The 14,853-nt window shown below is 37.9% G+C and overlaps 1 protein-coding gene across 1 annotated transcript; it reads right to left on the minus strand.

Moving 5' to 3' along the window:
* Positions 1–171: 171 nt before the first annotated feature.
* On the minus strand, positions 172–14,560 carry trappc11 (trafficking protein particle complex subunit 11). The gene is made up of 30 exons (XM_052615429.1): positions 14,418–14,560; positions 13,807–14,023; positions 13,501–13,670; positions 12,628–12,698; positions 12,428–12,542; positions 11,721–11,820; positions 11,314–11,387; positions 11,132–11,228; positions 10,677–10,810; positions 9,843–9,990; positions 9,660–9,753; positions 9,235–9,314; positions 9,001–9,079; positions 8,838–8,892; positions 8,554–8,699; positions 8,410–8,471; positions 8,151–8,283; positions 6,702–6,832; positions 6,465–6,620; positions 6,172–6,359; positions 5,518–5,666; positions 3,690–3,811; positions 3,475–3,594; positions 3,321–3,386; positions 2,783–2,939; positions 2,596–2,707; positions 2,298–2,389; positions 1,280–1,413; positions 739–906; positions 172–568 (listed from the first exon to the last, which is right to left on the minus strand). Exons 2-30 carry the CDS (start codon positions 14,008–14,010, stop codon positions 527–529), a joined length of 3,399 nt encoding a protein of 1,132 aa, XP_052471389.1. The 5' UTR covers positions 14,011–14,023; positions 14,418–14,560; the 3' UTR covers positions 172–526.
* Positions 14,561–14,853: the final 293 nt, after the last annotated feature.

Consider the following 14,853-nt stretch of genomic DNA (forward strand, 5'->3'; position numbering starts at 1 on the left):
CTTATGTTTCTCGATGACGCTTTCTTAATATCCACAGTATTTTGTATCCACACATTTAAAACAATTGAAAAGTAAAAACCTTGTACAGTGTGTGCAAATGGTGAAATGCTCTACATTTTTGGCCAATCACAGAGCATCTCTTTAGAGACAAAAGCCACAACAACCAACAGCTTCATGACAATGAAGCTAAAGAGTTTATTCAGCAGCTAGTGCTATGTCAGTTTAATGATTTCTAACATTTAGCAGTTATGCAGTTTTAGTTACAAGGTCATTTTCCTAAACATTTTAGAGAATCCGAGCGCTGTAGATGAAATCTGTTATTTAAAATCCAAACCTCTTGCAAGCATCATTTTAGCCTTAACAAGCAACAATCTAGACAACAAATGATTAATAGAAATCCCTAATATTTAATTCGCAAGTTCAAATCATTAAGATGTAAACGTGTTCTCCAAGGAATGCTCAGCCTTCATCCTGCAGCGGTAACCATGACAACGCTTCCGAGTTGGGAGATGTGTTCCTCTCTTCCTCACGCTGCTTCGATGGACGTGTCTCCATTTCTGCCCTGAGGCTGAGGAATCAGAATAGACATGACACTTGAAACATTCTCACACAAAATGGCTTTTAGTTCGACCTTGAATAGAACTGGTCACACATACAGGATGCTTAGCTCAATTCTGATTGGTACACAACATTATCTTACATCAAGATTCATATGATGGCATGTCTAAAACAAATTACCTTGACGAAGATGCGTGAAGGCAGGAAGCGACGTAGCAGTTGACTGGAGATGTTTGGAAAGCGCAGCAGGTTGATGTTGAGCTGAGGGAGGACTTGATATCCCGCCATCAGAGGATAGAAATTATACAACATCTCCTGTTCCGCACCGGGCAAAATCCTCATTCGCACCTGCTCACAGACGATCTCGTGAGTGAACGAGTGGCAGACATTTTTCAGGGGTTGTGGATTTGTTGATAATCAGTGTGTATAAAGAGGAACAACCACATTTTTATTTTCCTTGATCTTGTTGGGTTACTCTTCTAAAAAGATTTAGCTTCACTCACTGTACAGCTTTCAGACGCCCTTAGACTACAGTAAGTGTGAGTGAATTTCCTCTGGATGTGCTTTTCCATTAGTTTGTATTAAAATACATTAAAAGTTGATTTATTATTGAAATAAAAACACACCCAAAAGCTCTAGAATATACATTCAGATATTCATTTAGTTTAGTATTCATCAAATAACATTTATGTCAAAGAAATGAAGCACCTTCTGCACTGACCTGTTTGAGTCCACTGAACATAAATGCATCGCTGGGCTCCACGCCGATCTCGACATCCTGAACCAGCCCGGTTCGATTCTCCAGATGGTACCGGACAGGTAAAGACTCGCGCACACGACCAAACGATGGCAGCTCTAGAACAAGAGAGAGTAAAGACCTGATCACTCCAAGAGCAATAACAACAACAACTGTAACTATCATGGTAACGCAGTTGGTGCATCCTCACTGAACAATGTTTATTCTAAGCTTACAGATGCTTTTGGGTATATGAGACGAGAGGAGTTGAGAGAATCGGTCACTCCACTTAGAGGATTTACTTTTGAAGATGAATTTTATTCATACTTTGTTGGAGTCTCATTTTCAGCTTTTACTGTTCTTGAGGCATTTACACAGCTTTAAACAGCAGATGTCCTCAGCATGCTACGTTTCAGAGTTTAGCTCCAACTCTAATCAACAAACACATGAACAAACTCCAGGCAAGTTGGAGCTAAACTCTCCAGGGCCGAGTTTGGTGATCCCTGATCTAAACAGTGAAACCAGCTAGTGTAATCCATCTGATCTAACAGTGAATTCAGCTACCTTAGTCAATGTAGTGGAATAAAAACAACACCTAGTCTTTTTCACTGCAACAGAGGACGACCTGAGGTCATTTTTTGTTTTATGTTACACTGTTTGCGGTGTAGAGCTTCTCCACAATGACTTTGTGAAGCAAAGCCCTTCAAATTGTAATCAATTCTGTGTAGCTGTCAGCGTTTTATAGTTAAGAAGCAGAAAAACATTTTTCTGAAAGTGATCCCAACGTCATTCCTCTATATGTTTATAGTTGTGGTGTGAACTGCATTATTCTCTTTAGTTGTATTTATCATTATCATTCTTGGTGTGAACGGGCCTAAAGAAAGGACGGACAGAATGAATTGCAAGACGGCAACTAAAATGCAGTGAATAAAACAGATAAAGCACAAAAGACTGTCTCAGATGATTCAATCTATGTTACTGATTTGACTAGAAACAGATTTACCTGCATGGACATAGAGTGGAATATTCTCCACCATCACATGTGGCAGAATAACGACCGTTCTCACAACCGATGTCTCAGCAAAGGCTGACTTTCTGGATTAAGAAAAAGGTTATACAGGAAATGAAAAACTGTGCGCTTTCATAATTTGTTACAGAGCATTTATTTAAGCAAATTCAGAATTTACACACTTTCCCATTCTTTATGAAAATATCTCTTAAGATAATAGCATGAGGAAAGGAAAGTCATCACTTGGATCATATATATAGGGTAAAAGTGAGAATGTGACGAGTGCCGTCACCTCTTCCAGGAGATGAAGTAGTGTCCAGAGGCCACAGTGCTGGTGCCGTTCTGAACAGGAGGGCATTTGAGCAGGAAACACTCACTAGCACATTCGCTGGTCTGCAGTGTGACTGGACAAACAACAGAAATGAATCAAAATCAGGCCCTAAATATTTGCTGAAATGCCAGAAGTAAAGTTGTCCCACCTCCTTCTACTTGACTCTGGGGCTGATCGATGGCAGTCATACTGGAGGCCAACTGCACTTCACTGTTCACCAGCTCGATCGGCCACGGAGACGCACTCAAAATATCCATCATCAGCAAGAACGGGATGTCCACATACACACGCTCCAAATGCTCAAACTGACACACACAGTACAATATACAACCATAAAATCTTCAAGCATATCTAAAAGCACACAGTTGCATTTAGCAGATTAGAGCTGGGTGATTTTATATTTGACATTTTGCGATGATATGCATATGCAGATAATGTTTGACATATATATCCAACTGTACAAAGCCAAACACTGATTTAGGCACATCACGCATGCTGCACACTTACTGGCTCACTGACGTTGATGAGATTAACCCCTAAGGTATTGAGTTTTGGTACCGAACAACAAGACATTTTTTGATACTTGATGGTATCGAGGCAATTCGGTCGGTGCCTAAAAAAGTATCAAACTCGATACCCAGCCCTACTAATGTATCACTCAAGTGTACAGGGAGGGCAGCTCTTACCTTACTGGACACAAACTTCATAGCCACTTCAAAAGGAACGACCGTTTCTAATGTAAAGGTTTCATCCTGCAGGTGAAGAATCATATAATGATTATAAACATGTTTAAGGACATTTGTATGGGTTTTGATGACGAGGTGTTAGGATTCTGCATACTTTGTGACACTTGCAAGCGATGTCCTTGCCCTCGACCGTGGCACTCACAGAATAGGCCACGTGAAACAGTAATACTCTGGATCCAGTGCTCACGCAGTGGATATACAGGGGCTTCACAATCTGGCACACAAGAAAACATGTACACAACATTTTACTGAAGTCAAGATCAGCTGACAATCACTTTTACATCAACTGAATCTGAAAAGGTGGAGTACCTTCTGTCCAGGTTGCAGATCTCCGAGGGGAATGTCAGGAAGCAGGGCAGGGTGAGAATCATCACACACCTCAGAGCCGTTTAGTGTGATTTGGGTGGACTGTGTGAGATTGGCATCCTGACCTAATTGAAACAATAGAAATATACAATAAACTCACAAAATTAATTAACGTTCAGAAGTTTACGGTTGGTAAGATTTTTAAAAAAAAATACTTTTATTTAGCAAGAACACATTACATTGATACGTGTAGTGTGGTTTACACAATAATATTGTGTAGCACAAGTGTTCAACATGGATAAGAATAGAAATGTTTCTTAAGCAGCCACTCAGCGTATTAGAATGATTTCTGAAAGATCCTGTGACTCTGAAGACTGGAGTAATGATGCTGAAAATTCATGACATGAAAAAGAAAATCGAGATTTTAAATTGAAACAATATATCACATTATTACTTTTATCAAATGATCGCAGCCCTGTTGAGCATAAAAGACCAACCCCAAACTTTTGAATGATAGGACTCGCACTCAAGCCACTTAGTATTTCTGCATAGTTTACTAAATATACTGGTCCGGGTTATTAACATTTGAGTTACTGTTAGTTAGGGATGTGATGTGGGTATGGATGATACCTCAAATCATGTGTTTTGAGAGGCATGCTATTACATTTGTAAGCAATCAGACTTTCCTTTATTTTAGTTTCACTAAAATGTAAAAACCACCTTCTAAAACAAAGTGAGATTTTTGTTCCAGACAACACAGTGAGCAGTCCCTCCAGTATTTCACGATTTTTATTTTTATTTTTGTGATTTTTGAAATCAAAATGACTTTTTTTATATTTGCTGCGGCTTTTCTCAAAATTTGCTTAATTGTTTATTGTTTTGCAGTGAAAATATACCACAGACGTTTATCAAGGTACACAGCAGATGATTCCCAGATCTTTAGCAGACGTCTTACACATGTAATAAATATATAACATTTGATAAAATGTACTTTTATTACAGTCATTCATAATGTTCTAAATATAAATTAATACAAAAATATATAGGCTATATTAGGGTGTGGAAATGACCTATAAGTACTGTACTTCTCTCCAGCCATCTACTAGCGGTCATTTAATATCTTTTTTATTTTTCAATAAGTGTTTCCTTTCCTACATTCTGAAACTTTTCGTTTTATACATGGGGGAAACATATTAAGGATGAACAAATATTGTCACATTAAAAATTACTTTCAAATTCGGTAATACTTAAATCATTGAAGTGCTGGGAAAAGTTGAGTGACGCATTTAAAATCACTCAAAAACATTAGACCATTTCTGCCACAAGTTGTCCCTGCAGTTTAATCCATGGTTAATGGTGGAGATTTGTGTTTATTGAACAATGTTTTTCCTGGTTTCCACATCAGTGGTGTTTGTTCTGATATCAGGTTTAACAGAATTCTTTGCTGAATTGGATTGTTTCTCACAAGATTTCACAGAGATTTTATTGATTCTGTGGGGAATTGGACTGCTTTCTTCACTGTATTTCCCAGCGCTGTGTATAACGGTGTTGCGGCTCCGGCTCAAACGGATCTCGTTAAATGCAGCCCGAACTAGTAGCGTAGATTCGTTCCGCTTTCGGTTTGTTTATCCAAATCTCTTTTACATCGGTCCTGATGAGAACGCAATGCCTTTTTTTGACTGAATGCACATCGTGATGACATCACGAGAAGCTTCTATGTGGAAAATTTGTGGCAATTACAAAAATTTGCAATCTTTTGCGAAAGAGTTTGCTTGATTTTGTGATAAATTCAGTGATTGCAAAATCCTGGATGGACTGGTAAGTACTGTACCTGGTTTGAGGCCTGCAGTAAGTTTGATGTCTTTTGCCACGGTGTCCTCCTCCGACTGGATGGTAACAATCATACAGTACATCTCATTGGTCAGTGCTGGAGGCTCATGAGTCAGCTGTACAGATATTTTGGGCACTCTGGAGATGATCCTAAAAACCATAATGGGAAGGAACACATTGCGGTTTTATGTATTTTATAATTTCAAAATCCAAAAGGGAGTGCTTCTAGGAATATGTATTAAGAAATTAAACAGGGTCTATATTGATTTCAAGTCGACTAAATACCATATTTTCCGGACTATAAGTTGCATTTATTAGACCCAAGAACCAAGAGAAAACCTCACTGTCTACAGTAGACGGTAATGTTTTCTATTAGTTAATTTCTCCTGGTTCATGTCAAATTAATTTAGATAAATAAGTCGCACCTGACTATAAGTCGCAGGACCAGCCAAACTATGAAAAAAAGTGTGACTTATAGTCTGGAAAATACGGTATTTCTGTACTGACAGGGAAATAATTTTTTTTATTGATTTTTAATATATATATATATATATATATATATATATATATATATATATATATATATATATATATATATATATATATATATATATATATATATATATACACATTTTTATTTTTTTTTTTTACTTACATGGTGCTTGACTGTATAGTAACTGCATCCCAATCCAGCTGCTGTTCTGGGAGGCGTGTCCTCCTCTTAAAGGAGCGGGATGCCTGCAAAGTATCATGGGAAGAGGCAGCATCCCCCCAGCCCCCCCTCCAGCTCAGATAGACGTAGCGGCCCGTCTCTCTGCCTAACATGAGCCCCACACTCGTGATCTGAAAGATAAATACAGACAAAAATGAAACAAAACATACAATGTGAGTGGTTGCGAAAACACTGAATTGGTTGACATGAAATGAATGAAAAAATATATATTTCACCTCAATCTTCTTTCCAACATCTTCCGTTTTAGCTACAAATTTGAAGCAGTATTTGCGGGTTTTGCCGGGGACGAGACACATGTTCTCCTGGGTAGAGGGTTCTAGAATATCCTTCTCTTTAGAGGCGTCCTCCAGCAAACAGTACTGGTTATACTCCTGCAATTCAAACACAGTCATCAAGAACATAGCCAAATGTCATAGAGGTGTGTGTGTGTGTGTGTGTTAGGTGTGCTGTACCTGGTTGCTGAGGCTGATACACAGTTTTGAGAACCGCAGAGGATGTGGGCAGTCAGCTCTCACATAGACATGCAGCTGGACAGGCTCATCTATGTGGAAACTAGGGTACAGGAACTTGGCTTTGCACTGAACTGAGAGGAGGACATGAAAATAAACATACATATATATATTAGGGCTGTCAAATGATTAACATTTTTAATCAAATTAATCAGAATTTTCAGTGGATTAATCAGGATTAATCACTATTTGCAATTACATCTGAATCCTAACCATTTTTTTCTGAAATGCATACCAAAAGATAAATAACAGGACACAGATACATAATTTTCATGTATTGATTCATCTATATGTGGTTCTTTTTTTCTGAATTTCAAAAGTTTAACATTTACTTAGATCAAATTTACCTGAGCACTATATCAAACCATGCCATTTAACTACAGATAGTGTAAGAGTTTTAGGTGAACCAGTGGTTAAATATAGCCACATATCTATGAAATTATGCATAGAGAAACTCGAAAGAATGAACTCAGAAACACAAACATGCGCCACAATCACATAAGCAGCACTCTGGGCACTCTTGTTTTTGGGAGGTGTTCATTTGCTCTGCCACAATACGGATCGATATTTTCACGTTCTGAAGGCTTCAAGTGCCAGTAAAACCAAGTAAAAATGCACATGCTTTTCCAAACAGCTGTAATTTTCGCTGCATTGCATGTAGGCGTTCTGCGCATGCGCATTGTGAAACACAGGACGCTATAACAGGAAGAAGCTCCAGCGTATCAACTACCAAAGTCGTCTCTGTTTATCGAGCTTGGCTTGAATGTATTTGAGAGTAACTGGGGTAAAACCTTAAGCTTCTTCTGTGTTTTCTCCGTTATTTACTATCTTGAGAATTCAGAGATCAACGAGACTTTCCTGACCTGAATAATTTGTCACACTGCACATGCGTGAAATGCGTTAAAACATTTGACGTAATTAACGACAAACAACTAATTAACGCCGTTAACGCGCTATTTTTGACAGCCCTAATATATATATGTATATATATATGCTTTCATTCATATATATGACATCTTTCAAAACATATACAAAGATGCATCCACTACTGCACTATTATCTTACTGCTGATTCAATTATTGCTCCTAGTCTAGTTCTTTATCAGATCCTTTAGACTAAGACAAAACAACAAACAGAATTAAATCCCATTCAGTCAAAAGAACCATCAATGATGTCAAACTTGTTTTAAACGTTTGCCTTTATATTAAATGAAAAAAATAAAATAAATTGAACAACGTGAGGATAAGTTCATTTTTAGTTGAAATTTTTTTTGGGAAAACCATATCTTTAAATGTAGGGATTATGGATAGGAATGCAGTTATGCAAGTCTCAAATCGATGATTATGATTGATCAGCCCAAGGCTGGAAAGTGAATATTCTTTGAGTCCTCACCAAAGGGCACATAGTCCTGGACCTCAATGGTGAACTCATTATTGCCAGCCAGAGAGATGCGGTCACTCCACAGAGACTGAGCCGTCTTCACAGAGGCCAGGTCACAGTCCGGTTCAGGCTCTGGGACTTCATTCTGACAATCACAAAAGAAAAGGTCAACTTTATAAACACTACATCTCAATCTACAGCAGAACTTCCAGAATGTTAAGTATGAAACACATAAATAGGATTCCTTTCAGCTGTATCACTCCATGCATACCATGAGCACTTTAATTAGATTCTTCTCAATCCTGGACTTCTGCTCTTCAGGGAGGATTGAGGCTAAACACACAAATATACACCTGTTAACGTCGAAACTTTTAATTGAAGTGAAGCTGAGAGGCAGTACATGGTGTTCACGAACCTCTGCCCACGAGCTCCATTGAGTAGGTGATGTAGTCTTTCACTTGACCCATGAGGTAGGAGCACTTCAAAGCCGTGCAAAGGATAGACGTCAGCAGAGACCACCAGCGCTCCGTACGATAGTCACACATCACATAATCCAACAGTCTGGGGAGACAGTTTTATGTACAGTTTTATGTACTAAACAGTTACAAACTTATTTTAGAAAATCCTGCTGCGAGCCATTGACACAAGCAGAGCTCAATTTAAATAGGTCAAACGTACAGTATACTGAAGTTAACTCACTTTAATGCTTTGGTGTAGTCTTTTGCATGATAATATTCCTCTCCCATCTGAACCACTGCAGTGGGAGACAGAAAAAAGAGAGAGCAAAAATTGTATTGATTTATTATGAAATTAAACAAAAATTGAAAATCTGGCTGATGAATGTGCATGATTTTGGACTAACTGAGATGGCTCTTCATTCGTGGACACTTGTACTTCTTAAACTGGGCGACAGCGTTACTGAGGAGAGCAATGGTCAGCTCCTGACATCACAAACACATGCATACAAGCATTAGGAGAGAAAATCTGTTGTTTGTTTTTTCTGGTCCTTAAACAAGACACTTAATTTCAATTTCACAAATGAAACCCAAACTTATAACGTATAATGCAATAACATGCAAGATATTTAAAGTCCCACCGAATGAAGCACGTCTCTCTCTTTAACTTGAAGAGCAAGGATGCCTTGTTTCTCCTTCTCAGAATCAGGAGGATCTATGCCTGAGGGTTAAAGGTCACTGAATCAAAAATAAGACTTCATAACACCTGGGCAGGTCTGTAAATCACAAGCTTTATATGTATACATGATAATAACAACTCATGCCATTTTACTGTATTTTTAATCTCACTACTGTTTTTGGTTTTATGTAATTCGACCATAACAATTTGAAAATGACAAAAAAAAAACATTTCATAACATTTCAAAAATTATACTTCGCAAAAAGAAAAGGATATTGAATTGATATTGACTTAGGAAAAAATCTTATCAGTACATTTTTGCAGTATAATATAATGTAATATGCAACATTACTTTTCTCGTATGGGCACATATTGAATATTACTCACTCTGATGTCCCTGTCTCCAAGCTCTCTGTCCATAAAAGTCTAGAGCTCCAGAGGTTGTCTCTAATGGGTCTGCTGAAGGGTAACCCACACCTGGCTAGAACAAGAACAACGGGAGATTTTGCAACACAAACTAAAATAAATGCAGATAACATTAAAGATGCATTGCACTGTGGGTAACAGTACCTCATGGCTACAGAGCTGCCCGGCTTGCTGCTTGCGCTCCTGCGCATAGTAAGCAGCCTGTTGATAGTAGAACCCTGGGTTCTGCGTCTGAATAGCGGTGAGGCCCAGTTTAATGGCCTCATCGAACAGATCACCAAACGACTGAAACCTACAGACAAAAATGTATATAATATTCTAAACTTTCCTTGTTTCTCTATGTGTAAGATAAGTATTAGGTTTGTTGAGCAACATGCACAGAAAACGTTACGCAATGAGACACTTGGTTTTCTGGTTTTGTTTTTCTTACCTTGTTATACCTTAATAATGTCTGTTACATTTTAGACCATTATAGTTATTACTCAACACGTACATTTTCTTCATGTATGTGAAGAAAATGTGAGTGGTGCTTGCCATAGGAAGCAGGCGACTGCAGAGTAAGCCGAGATACGGCTGGTTTTAAATGCTTGCTAGGGCTTGGCTACGTAGTTGCCAGTGTGATATTTACATTTATTACATTTCCATTCTGAGTGAAAATAGCCCACTCCCTTGACTCTACACTGTTTTGATCCAGAGATACGGTATCTCACTCTTTTTAAACGTAAGTATATGGTTAAAGTTGCTAATAACAATAATAATAATAATGCATCACATTTTATGAAAAATAATGGGCAGGACATCAGCTAACCGGAAAAACATGGCATCAATATGAGAACAACAACAACAACAACATTACTAATCACTTTGTCAAAGTATGACTGAAACACAAACATTTTTTAAATCTGGAATTAAACGGTTTTAAAATCATCTTTTGTCCCAGAACATGAAATAAATATATTTTGCAGGGCTGAATCTTACTGTTTGGACATCCATGCGGTGTGTTCAAACGCCAGCTCAGCGCTACCGATCTTCTTCTTGCACAGGTCGATGTGTTTGCGGAACTGAGCGATGGCATCCAGCGGTGTGTTATGCTGAAAGCACAGTCTGCAGATCTGCGAGAGAAGACCAACATCAGACACCCGATTAAGAGATCAACACTCTGAACAATGAAAATGCAACTGAACATGACAGTGCTATTTAAAAGATAATGAGAACAGGAAATGATCTCAGGCCAGTTTCCTGTGTTGTGTTTACAGCTGTTTAGATGACACCTCATACTGGCAGTGTTTCAAAAACTAGGGTTACTATTAACTAAGACTAAATCCATAAAAAAATATTATAATGATAAACAATATACTTAAATAATACTGCTCAAAACAATATGGAAGCGCCATTTACACGTTCTTTAGAAAACATCTAAAAATCTAGTTCACCTTGTAGTTGATGAATCCAGCCATGGTTTTGATTTCAAGCATGTTGGTTTCATGAGCTCGGAGTTCTTGAACGAGGCTATAAGCAGTCCTGTAATATCTGTAAGGCAGCACATGAAATGTGTGTTAGTTCTTACAAATAAATTCAAAATAGCAATGTCACAATTCCTGTTAACAGCACTTACTTGAGGGCGTTCTGAGTGTCCTGCTTTAGTTCACTGAAGAAGCCCATTTTAAACTGGTGTCTGACAAAGAGCAACTAGAATTCAAAGCACTCAAATGTTATTATGGTGCAAGCTAGAATTTTTCCCATTTAACAGATGACTAATAAACAAAGAACCACAATAAAACAATAAGTTGCTAATTACTTATTTATAATCATGCAAGTGCAAGCCAAGTTCTTCAAGTAGGCTATGCATTCAAAAGATGCTGAGAACTGCGTTCCTAAATTGATTTCTTTACATTTCTTGCTTTTCACAGTCATTGTAATGCCTTGTTTTGAGTGTCAGGAACTTCACATGCTTGCACAAAGATTAAAAGGTCATTTTGAAGGAATCCAGGTTTTTAGAAATGCATTTGGGCTCCTGGTTACCTGGTGTGTAGTTTTATTGAGGAACTCCTTGTGAGATTTCACTCTCCTGATCTCATTATAGTAGTAGGTCTGTGCATGTTCGTAGAATGCATTTTCCAACCTGCAGGCATACAAATACAAAACTGAAAGGTGTGAAGATGCAAGTCAGCAGCATCAACCTTATTTTTCACATAAAAAAAAAAAAAACTTGAACGTGTGAGGTTCTGGTGTCATCTGCTTCAAGTTGTTTTAGTTGTACAAAATCAGTCTGTTATGCTGCTTGAAATCCCAAACTTAAATATTTCTAAACATTTTATTTTCAATTATTATGGTATTTATAAATACATTGCTTTGTAGTGCAAATAGTTTTACGGTTTACAGAAGCTTGTTATTCTTCTAGTTATTTAGCTATCCCAGTAAATTAATCAGAAGTCTCACACATTCACAGAAAACAGCTTACATCCACGTTGATAAATAAAAGCAAACACTAAGTAAATATTAAATAAATATTAGTTCTGCATATTTGTTATTGGATACTAAAATATACAAATATTCATTATTGATTATTATTTTGTTTAAAAAAAAACACTACAACAATAACAAAAACAACAACAGCTGATCTCTTCTAGCAACCCAGAAAAAGTCATTTTTTACTTTATCATATACAAAGATAGCTCTGATTGGTCATTCAGGCATAATGAACACTCTCTACATCAAGAGACTCTAACCTAATGATGTATCCCACCAGGTGGTCAGTATGGGGCAGGACAAACAGGGATTTCCCAGAAAGGTCACAGGCACCACACAGAGCAGAAGCCCTCTCAGATGCCACCAGATCTTCACCTGAGACACAACCACATCTTCACCCATCAACATCTACCCAAGCCATACTGAAGTTCCAGAAACAGGGATTTCAGTTTTGTGATACCTGGTGGGAGAGGAGTTTTCTTCTGTATCAAAACAACAGCGACCTTCGTGTTTCTTCCTTGTAAACTTGTCCTGTGAGAAATAAATATATCTCAGAGCAGAAAACAACAACAACAACAAAAAATACCTTTTCGGATTTGTCCTAATATCTATTCAGTTAGGAGTTTTGGATTCTGTCACAAAATTAACCAATGCATTTCTATCTTCCTGTGATATTTATATATTATTAACAAACTATCATAGCTTTAACTAATAATTTGAATTAGCTTTTATTTTATTTTTTTCAATTTTAGTTTAAGTAACTTTTATATGTGCTTTACAGTGCTAAAATGTAATTTATTTGTTTTAATAATATTTTTTGTCTTTAATTTTTCTTTTCTATTTTCTTTTCATTTTTTATTTCAGTTTACTTTTTTTAAGTTTAGGCCTTTCATCTAATATTTATTTTTATTTCATATCGGCTTCATTTAATTATCCAAAACATGTTTTTAATAATTTAATAATAACACCAAATCAAACTGTGATGAGTGGGGCGGGGCCAAGGGTAGTGGGAGGAGCGAGGCCGGTGGAGTGATTGGAGATGAGCTACACCTGTTCGACCCACCGTTTCGAGGCCCACGGAGGAGATGGAAGGATATAAAACTGGAGCGACGACAGTGAATGACGAGAGAGGACCAGGCCTGGGCTTTAGTTTATGTTTTGCTTTTTATTTGCGCGCATCAGTCGTCCGTGAGGGGCTGATGCACTGTTTTGTGTTTATTTTGCAATTATTAAAGTTTCGTTTTGATTGTCCACCGGTTCCCGCCTCCTCCTTCCCGTAGTTATGGAGTTTATATTATTACACAAACATTGTGACCTTTTCATAGAACTATACCTGACAATTTCCACTTTGGTTGCACATTCTGATTGCTTTTCTTTCCACTGTGGATCGTCCCAGTCCAGCTCATGAAACAGCACAACCAGTGCAGGAACCAGGTTGAGATGTTTATTCATCCAGCCTGTCTTCAATATACCTTTAGGGATGTACCACTCATATGATGTTCTCTTAACATAGAAAATAAAGCGTGTTAGTAAACTGACACAGTCACACAACAGCCCGTTACCCTCCAGAGTTAAAATAATGTTTCATAAGGAGCATGTCTGATTATCTTTAGAAGGTTTCTTAGCTCTTTTGTCTCACCTTGGTTCTGCACTTTGGATACTCGTGGTCTCCCGCCAGAACTTTGAAAGAGATGGGCACTCGGTCTGCCCGCCGGTTGGTACAGAAGGCATCCCATATGGCTCTGTGGATGGCATTGTAAACTACATCCAGTCCTGTCAGAGCCACAAAGGCCATGGGCCTGCAGCACAGCTCTGGGGGAAGATCCCATTGAGCTGGACTCATGATGCCGGCAAACCTGACCAAAACAACTCAATTTAGACTGAACACATCAGGGGTCAATACAGTATGCAATCCTAGAACACATCTTTCATTTGATATGGGTTGTACATTGGAGATAGCTGACCATGGTTTATGATGAATCATCCTGCAGACAGTGCTCAACGACATACCGACAGATACACATCAAAGTCTTTTCTTAAATATGTGATAAAGCTAATGACGTTTTTGCAGCAAATCGTCAAAGGATAAACCACAAAGCATTTGATTGCTTCAGTTGTCACCCGTGACAGCTGATGCTAAAGCTAACGCTCAGTAACAGCCTGTTAAACAGCATTAATATGCCCAGCGCTGTCATTTATAACAGATAAGTTAACGTTAAATATTTAGTCTATGAGCCGGGAGGTATTTACCTTTAGTTTCAAGTAGTGTTTTGCTCGGTTTTCAGCAGGCTGGCCTACATTTACGTACAGCTCTTGTTTATTATTCAAACCCCACCTTCATCATATGACTGTGTGCTTCTTCTTTCGGCGGCTTTTCGCGGCGTTTTACAGGATAGGCGTCTCTTTACCGCCACCTGCTGGATCCATCCTGCACGTACAGCTGCGCTTTAATTACAAACTGCACACTAACGTTATACTCGTACTATTTTTATCTTATTATATCTTTTTATGGCAAAATAGTAAGTGTAGTATGCTACTACACGGATCACCATATGACAGTTGTGAGAAAAGCCTTTAGAAATTTGCAGGTGACACTTCTTGATGAGGGATAAAAATGTGTGTATGTATGTATGTATCATAAAAATACGTGAAACTAGCTGGAGTACTACTAGCATTTCTTTCTTTT

Source organism: Carassius gibelio, chromosome A14 (genome assembly GCF_023724105.1).
Source record: "Carassius gibelio isolate Cgi1373 ecotype wild population from Czech Republic chromosome A14, carGib1.2-hapl.c, whole genome shotgun sequence".
Taxonomy (NCBI): domain Eukaryota; kingdom Metazoa; phylum Chordata; class Actinopteri; order Cypriniformes; family Cyprinidae; genus Carassius; species Carassius gibelio.